The 21,144-nt window shown below is 40.6% G+C and overlaps 1 protein-coding gene across 3 annotated transcripts; it reads left to right on the top strand.

The window, feature by feature from the left end:
- Window positions 1-1,162: 1,162 nt before the first annotated feature.
- Window positions 1,163-20,644, top strand: nbl1 (NBL1, DAN family BMP antagonist). 3 transcript variants are annotated; one of them, XM_034166553.1, is made up of 4 exons: window positions 1,163-1,587; window positions 3,749-3,929; window positions 11,667-11,778; window positions 20,083-20,644. In XM_034166553.1, exons 2-4 carry the CDS (start codon window positions 3,757-3,759, stop codon window positions 20,353-20,355), a joined length of 558 nt encoding a protein of 185 aa, XP_034022444.1. In that variant the 5' UTR covers window positions 1,163-1,587; window positions 3,749-3,756; the 3' UTR covers window positions 20,356-20,644. The 3 variants fall into 3 exon arrangements, with proteins under 3 accessions (XP_034022444.1, XP_034022445.1, XP_034022446.1); XM_034166554.1 differs by lacking the exon at window positions 1,163-1,587 and adding an exon at window positions 2,438-2,459; XM_034166555.1 differs by lacking the exon at window positions 1,163-1,587 and adding an exon at window positions 3,647-3,664.
- The last annotated feature ends 500 nt before the right edge of the window (window positions 20,645-21,144 follow it).

Here is a 21,144-nt window from a genome sequence, read left to right as displayed (position 1 = left end):
AAAAAAAGACAGTGGATCAAATACTTATTTGCCTCACTGTTACTTTTAAGCATACACCTAAAACATACAGCGAACACCTGAATTTATAGAAGGTACACTCTAAAAAATGAATCGCTGTCTTAACGAGAAAAAGTGATGTAACAATTTGCATAGATTTTTTTAAAGTTATTTCAACTTAACTAGAGAAGTCGTATGGCCTTAACTCAGCTGAAAGTTGAAATAACATAAAAAAATCTATGCAAATTGTTACATCAATTTTTCTCGTTGAGACAGCGGTTCATCATCCAGTCAACTGGTGATGCAACAGAAAACACTACCAGTTTTTATAACTCCTTCATCTTTGTCAGGAGTGTCTTGTTGGCTGCCCTCACTTGTCTCCTTTTTGCATATCACTCAGTTTTAGATAACTGCCTACTTCAGACAGGTTTTCCATACAGTACCATGCTGTTGTTATTGAGTGATGGAAATGAAGTAAGTAAAGTTTATTTGTATAGCAACTTTCAAGATAAAATCACAAAGTGCTTTACAGGAATTTAACAATACAGAAATAAAAATGCAGAAACTAAAAAGAGCAATAACATAAAACTAGTTTAAAGCAAGCATAGGTCTTGAGCTTCTTAAACGTTCCAAGAGTCCACAAATGAAACCCAAGACATATTCATAGCCATACTTCATAAATAATGAATGCAATACTTTAATTACAAGATTTGCAGTGTCGATCTACTTGTGGACATAACTGCACATGCACGAAGAATTGCTGGACTTTGACAGTGATTTACAACGTTGTTCCTAAACAATTGTGCACAACATCACCCCTTTAAAGTGTTTTAATAACACCCAGAACACTGACTGGCTTTGGTGTGGTTTGTTACTTCTTAATTAAATAAAGTCATCGTGATCTGGAGTAGCCTGTTATTCATTAGAGTTGACCTTTCTGAACAGATGAAGGGAAAGTTAAAGGGATCGAACATCTGTTTTCCAGTTGTACTTCACTTTGGGATCAATTTTCGAATGTAATTAGGGAAGTAGTCCCAGACAGTTAATGCACAACTGTAAATACAGCCTATTTGTATGATGTGACTATAATTGCTTTTTTTTTTTTTCTTATTCTTTTTTAAAGCTGATCTTGCCTGAGTTAGGAACCCTGGAAACCTTCCCTCCCCCGTCTCCTTGTCCAGGCTCAGCAGGACTCCCGTCTGCGGGCTCAGCCGCGCCTACGAGCCCCGCTCCAGACTTTTACAACAAAAGACAACCACTTGGAAAGTGTTTTTACACGGGAATTTAACCCTGGATGGGAAGAGAACAAAAGGGGTGGGACGGTTGAATCATAACCTTCCCGTCCCCTCCATCCGTCCTTCCCCATCTCTCCGGATGATGTAACTGTTTTATGACAGGCTGAATCCTCCTCTCTCCCTTCACCAAGTGCTCGTACTTGACTTCACTTTGCTATCGGCGCACGGTCTCATTTTCATCCGGTTCTGAAGCCTCGGACAGCGGGTTCGGCTCGGCGGGACGGTGCGCTCGACTGGCCGCTCCTCGGTGACCCGCGAGCGGCGGGAAGCGTCCTGCGACCGCTGCCCTCTTAAAGTAAGCCCTCCACAACTGCATCTGTTAATTTTTTACCCCGGAACTAATCTGTTACTTTGGAGAAAATTTGAGAACTCAAATGTACGTTAAAAAGTATGTCACGTGACGAATAAAATCCCGCGAAAGACGCCTGAGCAGGTTGGAACTGCCTGGTAACTGTTCTTAGTTTTTGTAATATTTTATTTTGTTCTTCCATTTTTAAAATCTACTTGGTACCATATAAAACCACTCCAAAATCCATATTATTAATGTTTACCTGCTACATTTCGTGTTTAAATGCCATAGCCGTTCTTCATGTTGTACCCTAAATTTGACTGTGCTAAATTCTGTTGCAGGAAAAGGTATTCCCATTTAAAAGTTGGAAATAGAACAGTTCCATGAGAGTGGTCAGAACATCCTTGAGTTTAATATTTCCAACTTGGATAGTCCTCCTTTTGGACATTGATTCTTGTTTAAGGGCTATAAGGGAGCCGTGGTTCTGAAAAAGTGTGTAAAATGTGTGTGGATAACCACAAACAACTTTTTACAAGAAAATGATTTTGTTGGTTGTAAATGGCATGAGGGACATATTTTTTCTTAAAGGGAGTTGGGGGGCAGAACATTAGAGCTGGGAGGTGTGGAGCAGATATTTGTGTTATTGTTTCTTTGGGACATTAAGAACCTTATGTAATCTTGGGACAATTCGGATTTTCAGTTTCAACCTTTCAGATGGACAGTTTTTGTTAACTGAACTAGATACCATTAGTTGATGCAAAGTTTAAAGATAATATACACTCACTGGACACTTCATTACATATGCCTTCCTAGTGTCACGTTGGACCACCTTTTGTCTTCAGAACATCCTTAATTCTTCGTGGCATAGATTCAACAAGGTACTGCACACATTCCTTAGAGGTTTTCCACCATATTGACATGATGGAATTATGCTGTTGCTACACTATTACACCACCAGTCTGAATTGTTGATGCAGAGCAAGATGGATCCATGGGTTTATGTTTGTGCCAAATTCAAATCCAACCATCTGAATGTTGTGGCAGAAATCAAGACAGCATTTTTCCAATCTTCTGTTGTCTAATGTAAGTGAGCCCGTGATGACTTCAGTCTCACTTTCCTGTTCATAGGTGACAGGAGTGGCACTTGGTGTGGTCTTTTGTTGCTGATGTCAAATCTGCTTCGAAGTTTGACGTGTGGTGCATTCAGACGTGTTCTTCTACACACTTTGGTTGTAACAAGTGTTTGAGTTATGGGTGCCATTCTATTGCCTCTAAGCACTCCGGCCCTTTTTTCTTGACCTCTGCCATCAATGAGGCATTTTTTTCCTCAGAGAACTGTGGCTTAGTGGATGTAGGTTGTTTTTCAAAACATTTTCTGTAGACCCTGGAGGCGTTGTATATGAAAATCCCACTGGATCAGCAGTTTATGAAAAACTCAAACCAGCCCATCTGGCTCCAACAACCATGCCACGTTCAAAGTCAATTAAATCATCTTTCATCCCTATTTTGATGTTTGGTTTTGAGGTTAAGCAGATCCTCTTCTCTGTGTCTACGTGCATAAATGCACTGAGTTTTGGCCATGCAATTTACTGATTAGTTATTTGTTTTAATAAGTAGCTGAACAGGCCTGTATAATTTAGTGGCAGTGTGGTTTGCAGCCAAACATACCATTGAGACTGATGTGATGCCTGCTTAAAAATAAATAAATAAATAACATTTCTCTATGACATAGCATGTTTTTGTGCTTTTGCTTTAATTGCAAAGGACCTGTTATTGGACCTGCTGTCTCTCTTTCACCAAGACCGTGTGGGGATGTTCCACATGGATCAGTGGGTGTGTCACACAGAAAGCAGGAGTCCATATATGGACTTTTGTTAAATGTACCACGGAAATCTGAACAGAGTCGTTTCAGGCCTAAATGTTCTTATAATTGGGGAGTCTGTTCATGCAGAGACAGAATTTTGATGACTGTTGATCACGACATGCTAATGCTATTTAAGTAGGAAAAATAGAAACTGGTTTTGCACAACATGTCTACTTTCAACTTTGTTTTTCCAACTGTAGACCCTCAAAACATCTGACCAGTGAGAGACGTTGCTGTGACTTGTGTTTTTGGCTCAGACTGTGTTCACAGAGTGCTAACATGTTGTGGTTTTCTGCCGCTTTAGGTGCAGTCATGTGGCAGAGGATTCAGATTTGCTGCGCACTGTTTGCACTGTATTCAGCGGCACCGCCTGCACACATTAACCGCCTGGCTCTGTTCCCTGACAAGAGTGCCTGGTGTGAAGCCAAGAACATCACGCAGATAGTCGGACACACGGGATGTCAGCCTCGCTCGATTCAAAACAGGTCAGGATCAAGGCCGCACCGTCTTGCTGTCTACGACTGTGCAGATGAATAAACTAAATAATACAGACGTGTCTGGATGTCAGTATGTCAGATCAGCATTTGGAGGCTACATCAAGCTCTCAGTCATATTCATTTGTCTTTTTCTACTTCCTGCTGGTAATCCAGCTGTGTACAAAATTATAAAAGCAAAAACTAAACATTCAGAAAATGCAGAAGAGAAAGTGCCGGTGTGCATACTTATACGTATTTCTTGTTGAATCGTTTAAAAACCAGAAGGGTACATGATTGCAAATCATCATGACCTCCACCAACCAACAGGTGAGTGGACAAAGTAAAATCTGATTTAACCCCTTAACGCCCGAATTTATATAGCTGTATATAAAAAAATGTTTTGTGTGTGTTTTTGCCTTTAAGTAGATGGTAAATAATGTTGAGATTATTAAATTCACTTTTGCACAAAAACTAGATAGTAATATTGGGTATTCTGGTAATGACTTTATGTTATAATGTTATAATAATAATGATGGTATGTTGCAAATTTGCAACAACGGGCATACAGGTCAATTTGGTAAGCTGCATATTTGAGTCAGAGATTGTAGCATATATGCGACGATGGGCATTAAGGGGTTAAGGAAAAATAAATCCTGTCTGGATGCAACTCTTTCTTGACTAAAAGACCATCTGTCTATGCAGTATCATCATAATCCCTAAACCACTTTCTGATTTATTGTGTCAGCAGTCAGACAGATGGTGGTGATCATAACCTCCACCCTCCTCTGCTGGTTGTTTGAGGGAGACATTGTGGATTTACCTCCTTATTAAGATCCGCTCAAAATGTAAGTTATTCAAGGGCAGGCTGAAACTTTTTGCCAAATTTGTGGAAAATTTCTTAATTATTGTCTGAGTAATCTGAGAACAATCCCACGAGCACGATTAGAAAATTGTGAGGGGAAAAAAATCCACAAATTCAATTTACTTTATTTGTATAGCACCAAATCACAAAAATGCTGCCTCAAAGCACTTCACATGAGTAAGATCTAATCTTATCAACCCAGCTGGACAAGCACACAGGCAACAGTGGTAAGGAAAACTCTGGTAATAATGAGGAAGAAACCTCAAGCAGACCAGACCCCCAAAATGTGAATCAGCTGCAAATTGTGAATTATCCGCAAACCGTGAATTGCAAAACGTGAATACTGAAAAAATATCTCCAGAAATGTGAACCTCAGGTCTCGCAAAACTTAAGTTGCAAAATGTGAATTTCTTCACAATTTGGTGTATGCGCTTGGCTGATGAGCCAATGGTGTGAACATCTGTGGGATTATGACTGTGTGCCTCTCACTTTCATTGCAACAGGGGGCTTCATGCCACGTCCTCGACTCGCAGCATGCGACCTTGATACTTTCAAGTTCTTGACCATGTTCTGAGAGCAAATGCATAATTGGCTACAAATGATTATTTTACGTAGTGTGGCATCCAGCGGGACAAAGCGGGATGCACTGGCACGATGAATTGCACTTGCACGACAGTGTGGGGGATCTTTCACGTTCCCTATTAGTGGGTGAACAATCCAGCGCTTGGTGAATTCTGCTTCATGATGATAGGAGAAGTCGACATAGAAGGATCAAAAAGTGACGTTGCTATGAGTGCTTGACTGCCACAAGCCAGTTATCTCTGTGGTAACTTTTCTGACACGTCCTGCTTAAAACCCAAAAAGTCAGAAGGATCGTGAGGCTCTGCGCACACTTTCACGGTCTGCATTCATACTGAAAATCAGGCTCAAGTGAGCTTTTGCCCTTCTGCTCCACAGGAGGGTTCTGTCCTCCCTGAGCTCGGTTTAACCAGACTCCCTACCTGCCACTGTCCCTGGAGCGGGTCACGCCCAGCAGGGCCGGGCACTTGACACCAGAATCGAGAGCCCACTCGGTTCTCACCTCAACTCCTCACTGTAGTGACACCCTCCCCCCCACCACAAAAATATATTTTTGCGGACATAGGGTTTGTGATCAAGATTTCCTGAAGTAATTGATCCGTAAACAGAAATTTTTAAACTACTTGAAGTGAAATCAATGATATTCACGATTTGCAAGACCTGCGTTCACTTTTTTGAGACATTTTATTCATGGTTTACAGCAAAATTATTAATTGTTTGCGGATATTCACAGTTTGCGGATAATTCATGATTTGCAGCAGATTCACGTTTTGGGGGGTCAACAGGGGTGACCCACTGCTAAGGCCATTCTAACAGTTACAAGGTTTTTACAGATTGCACAAGAGTTTCTTTACAAACAAAATAAATGGAAGAGCAACAAAGACAGAGTCCTTAATTGAAAATAAAGTAGAGTCCATCTCGGGTCTCTAATACATAGGTGTCCATGTCTAGCACCAGTTGGCTGCAGGACATGACCTCCTGACAGTGGTGCAACAGGCGTGGCATCCTAAGGTCAGTCCGGGGCTCTGGGGTGCAGGGCGAGGATCACTCATTGGTATTGTCAGTGTCTTGGACAGAGAGAAAAACAGCAGAATCGGCCGGAAAAAACTGCATCTGAGGCATTAAATCAACAGGGAAGCAAAGAGATGACTAAGGTGGTCACTGGCAGCTAGCCCTGTGCTTCACTAACAGACCCAGAATTTAGATGTAGTGAGGCTGAGACTTGTTCCACTGCTAATAATATGAATTAAAAGGAGAGGAAGCATAGTTCCATACTACACCAGTATGCTAGCCATACCAGAGGGAGAATAGATGCACCTTTAGTCTGGACTTGAATGTCTCTACAGAATCTGTTTTATTTCTGCAGGGAGACCATTCCACAAGGAAGTCGCACAATAAGTGAAGGCTCTGTAGGCTGCTGACTTTTTTAACCTTAGGGACACAAAGCAGTTCTGGACCCTGAAAATGCATAGCCCGGGCCGGTACATAAGGTGTAATTAGGTCAGCTAGGTAGGGAGGTGCTAAACCATGAACAGATGTGTAACAACATTGTGTAAGTTATTTTAAAGTGTTGTCCACTAAGAAAAGAATAAGCAAGTAGCAAAGCTAGCACAATAGTCCAGTCATTTTATGAAAAAAAGGGGTCAACCCGGAACAAATTGCAACAGAAATGATTTTGGTGGCATTTGAACCCTGAAACTGTTTTATAAAACATACTAAAAGTCTAGAAAGATAAAAAATCGGGAACACTCCCAAAATCCAAGATGGCCACCCAAAAACATGCAAAAATGTAGTTTTTCCAAAATAACTCAAGAAATATCAATATTTAAGCACATAAATGTATTGATGTTAAATATAAACTTGGGTATTGTGGACATTTTGACACCAAAATTAGGTCTCTATCTGTAACAGTTCTTGAGATACAGCCTATATGTAGTTTACATACACTCAAGGATGGCAATTTGGTTTGTGTCCTATTACGTTAAAAATATTGCAGTTAAGGCCCATAAATATATTGAAGTTGAATATAAACTTGTGCATTTTGGACATTTTGGCACCAAAAGAATGGCTGTAGCTCTTACAGTTTTTGAGATATGGTATAAAAATACATCTACACTTGATAAAAATTGATGAAATTGAGCATTGTTATGTTGAAAACTAAGTACCATTTCTGAAATGTTCATCTAAAGAAGGTAATAATAATCTTTTTGAGTCAATATTTCACTGGAATATGAATAGAGAAGTTACTCATATATTATGTATAATAGAGTGGATGTCAATGCACAACCAGGGCACACTGGTGACACCACTGCTGTGTGGACAACCTGGAGAAAGCCTCAATTCTCTCAGATACAGGCGCTTTTGTGATAAGGTTGCAACAAAGACAACTCATGTGCAGCCACAGTGTTTGCCATCCACTTTGGCAGCTGCCAAGTTTCATAGTCTGAGAGTTTACTTGCAAGTTCAGGAATGGAAAGGTGAAGATGAAGGTGACAACATGCCATTGCAAGAATGGGGATGGAAAGTTTCTGATAGTCAGGTTGTCCCAATCATGACTGACTTGCAAGCAGCACCAGATTCTCTTCTGCATGCTGTGAGATGTAACTGCAGTACTGACTGTAGTACATTGCGATGTACATGTCGCAAACTTAACTTACATTGCTCAGCAGCGTGTGGCAACTGCAAAGGTACAGGGTGTACAAATGCAGGCCAACTCAATGATAACCAGGATGATGAGACTGAAATTTGAACAAGTAAAATTTCAAGTGTCATGATGTACACAATACTGATTTCACCTGAACTTTTATTATTATCATGCTTCATTGGTTTTACTGTAAAATTAGTGTGTGATTACATCTGTGTCATTAAAAAGTTAGTGCAGCTGACAAGCACTAAGAATATTATTATTACATTCTTTAAATGAACATTTCAGAACAGTTACTTGGTTTCAACATAACAGTTTCACCATTTTTAGCCAAGTGTAGATGGCTTATGTGCTGTATCTCAAAAACTGTAAGAGCTACAGCCATTCTTTTGGTGCTAAAATGTCCACAATATACAAGTTTATATTCAACTTCAATACATTTCTGGGCCTTAACTGCAATATTTTTAACGTAATAGGACACAAACCAAATTGCCGTCCTTGAGTGTATGTAAAACTACAAATAGACTGTATCTCAAGAACCGTTACAGATAGAGGCTTAATTTTGGTGTCAAAATGTCCACAATACCCAAGTTTATATTTAACATCAATACATTTATGTGCTTAAATATTGATATTTTTTGAGTTATTTGGGAAAGACCAAATTTTTGCATGTTTTCGGGTGGCCATCTTGGATTTTGGGAGTGTTCCCGATTTTTTTTATCTTTCTAGACTTTTAGTATGTTTTATAAAACAGTTTCACAGTTCAAATGCCACCAAAATCATTTCTGTTGCAATTTGTTCTGGGTCAAACCATAAAATGACTGGATTACAAGGTAAGGGCTAATGAGAAACTAACCTCTCCTAGGATTCACACAGCAGTAAGATAATGAGCTAAAAATGTAGCTGTTGCACTTAAAGACTAACAAAAGGAATGCACAGGTAACTAAAATAAAAGGGACGATTACAAGCATGTATTAAATGGAAGAGCACCATTCAATCCGATCGCTGAGGAGTCAGTCCATCTGGGAAAGAGGTCCGACTGGAAACACGCACAAATTAATTGTAATACTATCCAAAACATTTAAAACAATGACACCTTGCTAAATACCTAGTATGTGTAAAAATATCAATGGGCATATTCTATGTCCAGTTTTGACTTTTAAAAATGAAATTTTATTTAGATGACAAATTTGCATACTTTCTTCTTGGTACATAATCCTAAGAGAAGAGAAGTTACCTTTAATTAGGTTGTTACAATCACTTTTTGGTGACAGATTATCAACCACCCCTGCACTGAAAAAAGTGCATCTTAGACCACCTTAAAATAAATTACTGTAATTTAGTACACCAAAATTTTTATATGTGAGTTTTTTAAATTTCAATAAAAATGATTAATAAAATATGAATTTACAAACCTCAGTTTCTTAGTGCAGCAGATAACAGAATATTTACAGAGGAATCTTTCAAATGGTGAAACAAGCACCAAATTCAGCACAAATACTCTTTTGAAAAAAACAAAACAAAAAAAAAAACAACGGGCAACTTGAATTTTCAAAAGGCAGCCAGGTAGGGGTCAATTGAAGAATTTCACAGGGGTCAAACTTTAAAAAAGCTCCAATCATATTGACTACATTATTTGTCTGATCATAAATATTCCAAAAATACATAGTTTGGACTATCTATGTTATGGGGTAAAAACAGCAAGAATGGTGACAAAGGTCAATTTTAGTTTGTACAGGGGTCAAAAGTTAAAGTTGCAACAATTTTGGTAAAAAGTGCTTCAAATTATTGGCTGAACTAATACGAGCGAAGCACAGCGGTGCAAAGCTCACTCTATGGTAGACCAAGGCACAAACCGGAACTGGCACAAAAAATCTGCCCAGTGGGAGAAAAGCCACAAACCAGACAACATTGACATAAAAAAAAACACAAACTGATGGTAGATGAAGCCATCCATCCATCCATCCATCCATCCATCCATCCATCCATCCATCCATCCATCCATCCATCCATCCATCCATCCATCCATCCATCCATCCATCCATCCATCCATCCATTTTCTTCCGCTTTATCCGGAGTCGGGTCGCGGGGGCAGCACCTCAAGCAAAGCCGCCCAGACCTCCCGATCCACACACACCTACCCCAGCTCCTCCGGGGGAACCCCAAGGCATTCCCAAGATAGTCGAGAGACGTAGTCCCTCCAGCGTTTCCTGGGCCTCCTCCCGATGGGACGTGCCCAGAACACCTCTCCAGCGAGGCGTCCAGGGCGCATCCGGAAAAGATAAAGATGCCAGAGCCACCTCAACTGGCTCCTTTCAATGTGGAGGAGCAGCGGCTCGACTCTGAGCTCCTCCCGAGTGACCGAGCTCCTCACCCTATCTCTAAGGGAGCGCCCAGCCCCACTGCGGAGGAAACTCATCTCCGACGCTTGTATTCACGATTTCGTTCTTTCGGTCATGAGCCAATTCTCATGACCATAAGTGAGGATCGGAACGTAGATCGATCGGTAAATCGAAGCATCTGCGGTAGATGAAGCCACAAACTGGAAATGACACGGTGAGATGCTGAAGAGCTTTGCTCATTCATGTCCGTGACATATAGATATTAGGATTAATAAATGGAATAGTTTTGACTGTGTTGAGTGCTTGGTCTGCAAAGTAAAGGCCAAAAAATGTCGACGTCCATTGGATTTTATGACATGTGACATATGTAACCCTGTAACGTGATAATGAAGCATGACACATGGTGCAAACTATTCCTTTTAAAAACCCTATTAACTCAACCAATAATTGGCATCACTTTTTACCAAAATTGGAGAAATGCTTTTGATCAGACAAACAATGTAGTGTAGTTTTCAATATGATTGGAGCATCTTTTAATTCCGACCCCTGTGTAATTCTTCAATTGACCCCTACCTGGTTGCCGATTGAAAATTCAAGTGGCCAATCATTTTTTTTTTCAAAAGAGTAATGTGTAAGGAGTATGTGTGCCAACTGTGGTGCTTCTTTCCAGAAATGAATGGCAGTTATCTGCTCCACTATCAATATAAATGAACAAATCATATTAATTTCTCTGGAGATGTGCTACCTGGTGCAAACACACTGAAAAAAGTGAAATGTGGACCAAACTTGGATAATTTAAAATTTCAACCATCCATCCATCCATTTTCTTCTGCTTTATCCGGAGTCGGGTCGCGGGGGCAGCAGCTCAAGCAAAGCCGCCCAGACCTCCCGATCCACACACACCTCCCCCAGCTCCTCCGGCCGAGAGATGTAGTCCCTCCAGCGTGTCCTGGGTCTTCCCCGGGGCCTCCTCCCAATGGGACGTGCCCAGAACACCTCTCCAGCAAGGCGTCCAGGGGGCATCTGGAAAAGATGCCCGAGCCACCTCAACTGACTCCTTTCGATGTGGAGGAGCAGCGGTTCAATTTTGGTACCCAAAATTTCAACCAAATTTTAAATATACTTTGACAAAAACTAATACATTTATGTGTGACAAATTACAGTAGTTTTTGAAGTTGGTCTAGTTTTATTTATTTTTACAATGTGTTATACCAGGCAGCACATCTATAACGAAATCTAGGTAATTTGTTTATTTAGTCATTGAAAATTATATTTGATGAGTGTCTTTGTTGAAATAGTGCATGCTGTTTTTCTTGCAGAGCTTGTCTGGGGCAGTGTTTCAGTTACAGCGTACCCAACACCTTCCCACAGTCCACAGAGTCGCTGGTGCACTGTGACTCCTGCATGCCTGCTCAGACTCAGTGGGAAGTGGTAAGAGTCATTGCAAAACTGCACACACCAACTGTGAGTACTCAGACTGACGCACAAGCTTCCATGCAGAACAATGGCGTACATGAATTAGACACTAGAGTGTAAAACCGCCGGGTGAAGAAAACGTATAAATGGATGATTCTGACTGCGTTCCTGCCACGACCTTTGTGGCATCTTGCACAGCAAGGGTGTATTTTATATTCTTCTAAAGTTCGTAACCTGCCGTAGCCAGAAAGAATCCAGTTTTACGACAACAACGGCTTTGTGGAGAGATGTGTGTAGTTTGGCAGGTTGCCAGGTTGGCTCGGCAGGTGGGAGCGCAGGTGAGGTCACCTCATGTTTCAGGGGAAGTGGCTGGATCTCTTCCTTTACTGCTCTTACCTGATACATTCTTTTCATTTTATTCCAGCTTTGTGTGTGAGAAAGGCCTCAGAAGGCGGATTTACAGTCTGATTTTACATTGTGTTTAGTTTAGTGGTTATTTATGTCTGCGGCTGCAATTGTTGTTGCAAGACTTCAGCTTGATACATGAAGTTGACTCTGATGAAAGAGAATATTGCTTCATGTTGGTTTGGCACATGTGCCTGACAAAAGTGCTGAATAATTGTTTGGATTGAAGCACAATACTGCTGTCCAGGTGGTCAGTTGAACTTGTGCAATGTGGAGATTTTGTTTCATTTAAATCTGAAAGACTGGAGGAAGCCTTCTCACTCTCAGTTTAATTTGACAGCAGGATTGACTGAGGAGAGCATAAAGTAAAAGAAGTGGCCCCTATTTGGTTCTGTTCTTCTTTATAACCTTTTCCACGAATTGGTTTGGAAATTCAAGAATTAAGACATTTCAACAGTTAATACATTTTTAACTCAAAGGCACTCAGCGAGAGCACAACTCCACCAAGGCCAGATATTCCCCAAAATACCCACTTTCACTCACACTGAGCATCATGCCTGGTTTCCTAAAAATATATATATGTGTTTGTGTGTATGTTCATAAAATGTCATTAAGAGCCATTCATAACTTTTTGAGTTAAATATTGCTATATCTCTAACATTCTTCTGGATCCAGTATCCAGAATGTGTTTCAGATGGACTCAAAAATTGAATCCATTATGTCAATAGACATTACTGAACTGGTCACAAAATGTTATCAAATTGCATTATTAAGAATGTTTTGAATTAATGTTCCTAAATGCTTAAAACTTTTTCTGGTTCCTGGATTAAAATGATTCCAGATCAAATTCTAACTAAAATCCTTATTTTTGTAGGACATTATCCCTCTGCTCACCAAATTTAATCAACGTGCTCTCACAATCTTTTGAGTTAAATGTCGCAATGTGCCAAACATTCTTCCGGATCTTTCTTTTAATTCATTTTTTGCCACCTCTCCCTCTTCGCGTTGCAGTGGCAGCAGATCATGCAAATCATCCCACTCTTTCCTATGCTCTGTCAAGTCCTCTGACTTTTCCTGGGGGATCCCTAAGTAGTCCCATAGCTGGGAAATATAATCCCTCCACCATGTCTTGGGTCTTCCATGGGGCCTCCTTCCAGTTGGATGTGCCTGGAACACCTCCCTCAGGAGACGACCAAGGGGTATCTTCACCCGATACCCAAACCACCTCAGCTGGCTCTTTGTGATGCAGACCACCTGGTGTCTCCTCCATGTGGGCTGACCACCTGCAAGGAGAATATAAAGAGTCTGGCACGCTGTTCTTCAGGCAGTTCACCCGGCACATACCCACACAGACTGACTCTCTGTCATTCTTCAGGATCTGGGTTCTAGAATATACTCTGGATCACCTCCAAAACGGAAGCACTTTTTTCCTGGAACATTACCTATCTGCTCACCAAATTTATTTGAAATCTGTAAAACCAATTTAGGATTTACGATCATGTCTAACCGTAACGTATTATTTTATGCTATTTGCCTTTTGACCAGTATTCCTCGTAGAATGATATAAACAGTAATAACAAAAGGTAAGTATGTGGTTATTGTGCTAATGGGCAAGACACCAGTACAAATCAAACTTGTGATCTAAGTTGGATTTGCTTGATTAAGACTACATCCATTCTAATGTAGCTGTTCACTATGCAAAAGTTTGGGCACCCGTGATAATTTTCATAATTTTCCTTTATAAATCATTGGTTGTCTGGATCAGAAATTTCAGTTAAATTTATCATATAGCAGATGAACACACTGATATTTGAGAAGTGAAATAAAGTTTCTTGTATTTACAGAAAGTGTGCAATAATTATTTAAACAAAATTAGGCAGGTGCATACATTTGGGCACCCTTGTCATTTTATTGATTTGAATACATTTAGCACTAATTATTGGAACACAAAATTGGTTTGGTAAGCTCACTGACCTTTGACCTCCTTACACAGGTGAATCCAATCATGAGAAAGGGTATTTAAGGTGGCCATTTGCAAATGTTTCCCCTATATGCATCACTTCCAATGAGTGGCAACATGGGAGCCTCTAAACAACTCTCAAATGACCTGAAAACAAAGATTGTTCAACATCATGGTTTAGGGGAAGGATACAAAAAGCTATCTCAGAGATTTCACCTGTCAGTTTCCACTGTGAGGAATGTAGTGAGGAAATGTAAGCCCACAGGCACAGTACTAGTTAAGGCTCCAAGTGGCAAACAAAGAAAAATCTCAGATAAGCTGAAATGAAGGATGGTGAGAACAGTCATAGTCAACCCACAGACCTGCTCCAAAGACCTACAGAGTTGATCTTGAAAACAAAGTTTACATCATTTAAAGGAGACTTGTTGGCAGCACACAGAGTAAATGAAGTTTTTAATCTGACCTGTTGGCATTGTTACTCACTCACTCACTCACTCACTCACTCACTCACTCACTCACTCACTCACTCACTCACTCACTCACTCACTCACTCACTCACTCACTCACTCACTCACTCACTCACTCACTCATCTTCAACCATTTATCTGGGATTGGGCCAGGGGAGGCAAAAGGTCCAGTAGGGGATACCAAACTTCCCTTTCCCGGGCCACATTAACCACTTTTCACTGTGGGATATCAAGACTTTCCCAGGCCAGTGTGGAGATATAATCTCTCCACCTAGTCCTGGGTCTTCCCCGGGGTCTCCTCCCAGATGGACGCGCCTGGAACATTAGGGAGGCACCCAGGGGGCATCCTTACCAGATGTCCAAACCACTTCAGCTGGCTCCTTTCAACCTGCAGGAGCAGCAGCTCTACTCCGAGCTCCTCACAGATAACAAGCTTCTTCCCTTTTCTCTGTGTCTCGGTGTATTGTTCAACTATACGCACTTTTCATAAGGAGATGCTGGATGAGAGAGTAATGCAGAGGAAGCCTTTTCTGTGTACACACCACAAACAGAGTCGTTTGAAGTATGCTAAAGCACATTTGGACAAGCCAGCTTCATTTTGGAATAAGATGCTGTGGACTGATGAAACTAAAATTGAGTAATTTGGACATAACAAGGGGTGGTATGCATGGCTGAAAAAGAACACAGCATTCCAAGAAAAACACTTGCTACCTACAGTAAAATTTGGAGGTAGTTCCATCATGCTGTGTGGCTGTGTGGCCAGTGCAGGTACTGGGAATCTTGTTAAAGTTTAGGGTCTCATGTATTCCAGTCAATATCAGCAGATTCTTGAGAACAATGCTCATGAAGCAGTGACAAAGTTGAAGTTGCGCTGGGGCTGGATCTTTCAACAAGACAACGACCCTAAACACTGCTCAAAATCTACTAAGGCATTCATGCAGAGGAACAAGTACAACGTTCTGGAATGGCCATCTCGGTCCCCAGACCTGAATATTATTGAAAATCTGTGGTGTGATTTTAAGTGGGCTGTCCATGCTCAGAAACCAAAAAACCTGAGATGTTTTGTAAAGAAGAATGGTCCAAAATACCTTCAACCAGAATCAGGACTCTCATTGGAAGCTATAGGAAGTGTTTAGAGGCTGTTATTTCTCCAAACGGAGGATCTACCAAATATTGATGTATTTTTTTCTGTTGGGGTGCCCAAATTTATGCACCTGCTTAATTTTGTTTAAAGAATTATTGCACACTTTCTGTAAATCCTATAAACTTCATTTCACTTCTCAAATATCACTGTGTTTGTCTGGTATATGACATATTTAACTGAAATTGCTGCTCCAAACAATCAATGATTTATAAAGGAAAATCATGGTAATCATCAGGGGTGCCCAAAGTTTTACATACAACTGTATACCCTGTAAAATGTAGTGAGCGAACAGAGATAGATGAGTCTATCCCCTCCAGTTTAACACAATGATTCAAACACAATAAATGTTATTATCTTGTAACTCACCAATTTAATATATAGCATATAGTGATGACATACTCATTAAAATTTTATGAACTTTGATTCACCAGAAAAATAAAAAGAAACATTATTTTGTTTATGTAACATCCCATAGATTTGTCTGCCACCTGCTGGACAGCTCAGAGATGTTGGATTGATGATGAATTTATTATAAGCAGGTGTGGTTGCCAGTGAAGAGTCGCAAAGAAACTATTTCTGTAGAGAAATATACTAAATCAGACAAGTAAACTGCAACTTTCATAGAGGTTATATTTTAAAACTCATATATGATGGCCACACTGCCAAACAACCCTTGCAGAAAGGATTTTGTATGAATTTATTTGTGAAGGAAAAAGAGTATATATATATATATGTATATATATATATATATATATATATATATATATATATATATATATATATACATATATATATATATATACACACATATGGAGAGAGAGCTAAATCAGAGAAATAAACCATTATTGGCTGTTTAACAACGGGTACACTATAAAACTCAAATAACAGATACAAACCCACACAACAATGTGGAAGACATTTAACAGAAGCACACACTACTTCTTCTTCCTCTTCTCTCTATCAACATATGTGGTTAAGACTTTATATGGTGCATCCAGAAAGTATTCACATTGCTGCACTTTTTCACATTTTTCATGTTACAGCCTTGTTCCAAAATGCATGAAATAATTTTTTCCATCACAGGTCTACACACAATACCCCACAATGACAAAGTGAAAAAACTGTTATGAGATTCTTGCAAGAGTATTAAAAAAAGAAGAAGAAGAAGAAATCACATGTACATAAGTTTTCACAGCCTTTGCCATGAAGATCAAAATTGAGCTAAGTTGCATCTTGTTTACACTGATCATTCTTGAGATGTTTCTACAGCTTAAGTGGAGTCCACCTGGGGTAAACTCAGGTGATTGGACATGATTTGGAAAGACACACACCTGTCTACATATAAGGTCCTACAGTTGACAGTGCATGTCAGAGCACAAACCAAGCATGAAGTCAAAGGAATTGACTGTAAAATGAGAAATCTGTTATGTGTCGGACGCAGCTCGGAGAACCGACCAGCGTTTGAAAGACCCAGTATGAAATAAGCAGAGCACGGTACAAAGGCTAACTGAATTTAATACATAACAGTGATACATAAAAAACAAAGTGTGGTCTGGCGTGGTGCGCTCCCAGCAGCGCTAACGGTCCGGAGCCAGAAGCTGTTCAGACTCAAGGACCCCGCCGACACCCCCCAGGTGGCTGCAACAAACCGAGTCTGTGAAAGAAGGAACCATTATGTGAGTCCACACTCTACACACAGAGAGAACACTTAAAGGTGTACAAACAGCAAACACTTCCTGGCTTGATTACTAATCAGCTTCCCAACCTGCAGGCATGGAACATCCAGTTCACAAAACTCCACTGCAGTGGAAGCCGATACATGACTAACGTACAGCTCAATATAAAAAGGTGTGAGGGACACCACATTTACTGACTGTATAAATGTTAGTCACAAAATCTAACGTACCTCAGGAAGTGTGCTGACGAGCGTGAGACCTCACCCCCTCCTCTTTCACAGACCGTGCATCAAACCTGGACGTTCTCTGCATCCATTGATGATGAGATGGCTCCCAAGACGACGATCTCACCCGTCTGGTCACAAGGTCGAGTCTCTGGCAAATACACACTGTGCACTCCAGTCTTAAATGCCACCATGTTCCAATCCATGCAGATGCACCACAGCTGTGAGTCCTGATGAGCCGCAGGTGATCAGCCTCAGGTGATCAGGGTGAGGTCCTGATAAACTCAGCAACACAGCCACTCAGTTCCAAATGCAAACCACCTGGAAGGAGAAGCAAAGGACAGAAACAAAAAGGCAGCCAGGCCCCCCCAGCCATATAACAAAATCAGGAAGAAGGGCTTTAATCAGGGAGGTGACTCGTCAGAGCTCTAGCTTTCCTCTGTGGAGAAAGGAGAACCTTCCAGAAGGACAATCAGGCCTGTATGGTAGAGTGGCCAGACGGAAACCACTCCTTAGTAAAAGGCACATGGCAGCCACCTGAAGTTTGCCAAAAGGCACCTGAAGGACTCTTGGACCACGAGAAACAAAATTCTTTGGTCTGATGAGACAACGATTGAACTCTTTGGCGTGGATGCCAGGCATCATGTTTGGAGGAAACCAGGCACCATCCCTACAGTGAAGCATGGTGGTGACAGTATCATGCTGTGGAGATGTTTTCAGTGGCAGGAACTGTGAGACTAGTCAGGATTGAGGGAAAGATGAATGCAGCAATGCACAGAGACATCCTGGATGAAAACCTGCTCCAGAGTGCTCTTGACCTCAGACTGGAGTGACAGTTCATCTTTCAGCAGGACAATGACCCTAACCACACAGCCAAGATATTAAAGGAGTGGCTTCAGGACAACTCTGTGAATGTCCTTGAGTGGCCCAGCCAGAGCCCAGACCTGAATCTGATTGAACATCTCTGAAGAGCTCTGAAAATGGCTGTACACTGACACTCCCCATCCAACCTGATGGAGCTTGAGAGGTGCCACAAAGAGGAATGGATAAAACTGCTCAAAGATAGGTGCACCAAGGTTGTGGCATCATATTCAAGAAGACTTGAGGCTGTAATTGCTGCCAAAGGTGCAAAAATTAAAAAAAAAAAATTGTGTTGTCATTATGGGGTATTGTGAGTAGAATTTTCAAGGAAACAATGAATTTACTCCATTTTGGAATAAGGCTGTAACATAAAATGTAGAAAAAGTGAACCACTGTGAATACATTCTAGATGTACTGTAGGCTCAAATGAGCTGTCAGTTTCTGAGAGTTTCATTTTCAAAGTGGAGTGTTACTTGCTAAAAATATCTCTGAAAACAGCTAAAATTCTTCTTCTGCTCATTAGCAAACAGGAATCACCGTTAACCTCTGGTTAGTCCAGTTTGCGTCCTGTTTTCATGTATGCTGTTTCTTTTGTCCAAAACCTTCTCCTATTCCAGTGTTGTGATTTGATCAGGGCTCATGAATGCTAGTGAGTAAACAGGCATATAGTAATTTGTCAGCACTCGAAACAGCATTTTATGTTTGTCTGGAAGGATAATCATTAATGCTACAGCTGTGCTGTGCGGTTGGCTGTTGTGACATTTAATATGATTGATAAAAGAGAGTTGGAGGCAACAGGAAGTTCTCTTCTAAACTTTATTGCTGCTTAATTCCAGATGTGTCTAAGCTGAGTTACGTAATCATTGTTGAAAAACTCCATTTTCCCTCATCTCCAATGAAACATGAAGCTGGCATTTTCAGATTGGTTTATGCTCGAAAGCAATTCGGGAAAGCTCCCAGCTGCCGATCTACACTGGCTGTTGCCATGAGGGGGTGCACATTGTGTTCAACATAAATAGTATGCTGTTAAGTTCTGCAACATCACTTTGCATGGTCGGGCACCTTTGAGACTTTTCAGGTTTTTTCAAGAGATGCAGCAGGGCAAGAACAGAACAATGGATTTACTGTTTGTAGTTGTGTATTTTAGCAGTAACAAAATGTCCCAAGTAACCTATAGGATTCTGAAAAAAAAAAAAAAATCAGGCACCCTAGATTTCTAATTAAATGTGTGTGTGTGTGTGTGTGTGTGTGTGTGTGTGTGTGTGTGTGTGTGTGTGTGTGTGTGTGTGTGTGTGTGTGTGTGTGTGTGTGTGGAGGGGGGGGGGTGTCCTTTTTTTAATAAGCAGATCAACATCAAAACAATTTTTAAAAGTCTAAACATTCGTATTTAAGCAAAAAAGAAATTTGAGAATATTCTTTATTTCATAATATAAATGAAACAAATAATTTACAAACCTTATTTAAAAAAAAAAACATCATAATAAAAAATTGTGTGTGTGTGTGTGTGTGTGTGTGTGTGTGTGTGTGTGTGTGTGTGTGTGTGTGTGTGTGTGTGTGTGTGTGTGTGTGTGTGTGAGAGCAGGTGACGTTGGAGTGCCCGGGCAGCGTGGAGTCTCCTCACGTGGACAAGTTGGTGGAGAGGATCTTCCACTGTAGCTGCCAGTCATGCAGTAAGGAAGGTGCCCAGGAGGGGGCAGTAATGCAGCTGTATCCAGCAGACAGTGGCCTGGACAGCCAGTCTTTATCTGACATCCTGATCGGGCCTCAGACTCTCCCTCTGTCTCATTCAGATACACACACTAAACACGCTCGCACGGACCATCACACGCTGCCACACACATCAGACGGAGGGTAGCCACGGCGCCTCCACTCTCTCCTCCGCGTAGCATCCTTTACAGTCTGTAGTTTTTCCAAAGGCACTTTGAAAGTAAGACTTCACTTTGAGTTAAAGGGTTTCCTAAAGCCACACACGTGCACAGTTATGTTATCACAATCCAGCCTGTTGTGCATCGACAACACCAGCCTATTCAGTTTTTGATTAACACATGCAAATTTGTGCATCCAGATCTGTTAATAAGTTGTATTCTTTCTCAATACCTTTGAGCTTCAAATGCAATAAAATCTGTTGTGGAAAAACAAATGCATTTTTGTCTTTTATTTACCAACAATACAAACTTCAGACTGATATGATTCAGCTCCATCTTCTTTAAGTGCGTCGATCGTGTGGCTGCTGTCTGACTTCGGCCTTGAAATGGTGGAGTGAAAACACTGCTGGCTAATCTTATAATCCACTTAAAGCAAAGTTGAAGCCACAAACTGTTAATACTAATAGAAAATTGTTAATAGGACAAACAGTGTTTTGAAGAAGAAAAGAAAATGCATTTACAAGTCTAGCCTTGAGCCTATGAGCAACTGAACTCATGGACAAATGTACGGTGCATCTAGAAAGTATTCACGGTGCTTCACTTTTAATACATTTTATGTTATAGCCTTATTCCAAAATGGATGAAATTCATTTTCCCCGTCAAAATTCTATTCACAACACCCATAATAACATGAAAAATGTTTTTTTGTTTTTTGCAAATTTGTATATAAATAAATAAATAAATAAATAAAGTGAGGAAAATAAGTATTTGAACACCCT

The sequence above is a fragment of the Thalassophryne amazonica genome, chromosome 3, assembly GCF_902500255.1.
Source record: "Thalassophryne amazonica chromosome 3, fThaAma1.1, whole genome shotgun sequence".
In the NCBI taxonomy this organism is placed as follows: domain Eukaryota; kingdom Metazoa; phylum Chordata; class Actinopteri; order Batrachoidiformes; family Batrachoididae; genus Thalassophryne; species Thalassophryne amazonica.
Note: the sequence above shows the minus strand (reverse complement) of the source record. Positions and strands in the feature narration are given on the sequence as shown.

What these genes read in the sequence shown, in the direction of transcription:
- nbl1 (XM_034166553.1), top strand. Translation starts at nt 3,757, where the DNA reads ATGTGGCAGAGGATTCAGATTTGCTGCGCACTGTTTGCACTGTATTCA. An exon ending in CCTCGCTCGATTCAAAACAG is followed by an intron (nt 3,930 to 11,666) that starts GTCAGGATCAAG and finishes TTTTTCTTGCAG; the next exon opens with AGCTTGTCTGGGGCAGTGTT. An exon ending in CTCAGACTCAGTGGGAAGTG is followed by an intron (nt 11,779 to 20,082) that starts GTAAGAGTCATT and finishes GTGTGAGAGCAG; the next exon opens with GTGACGTTGGAGTGCCCGGG.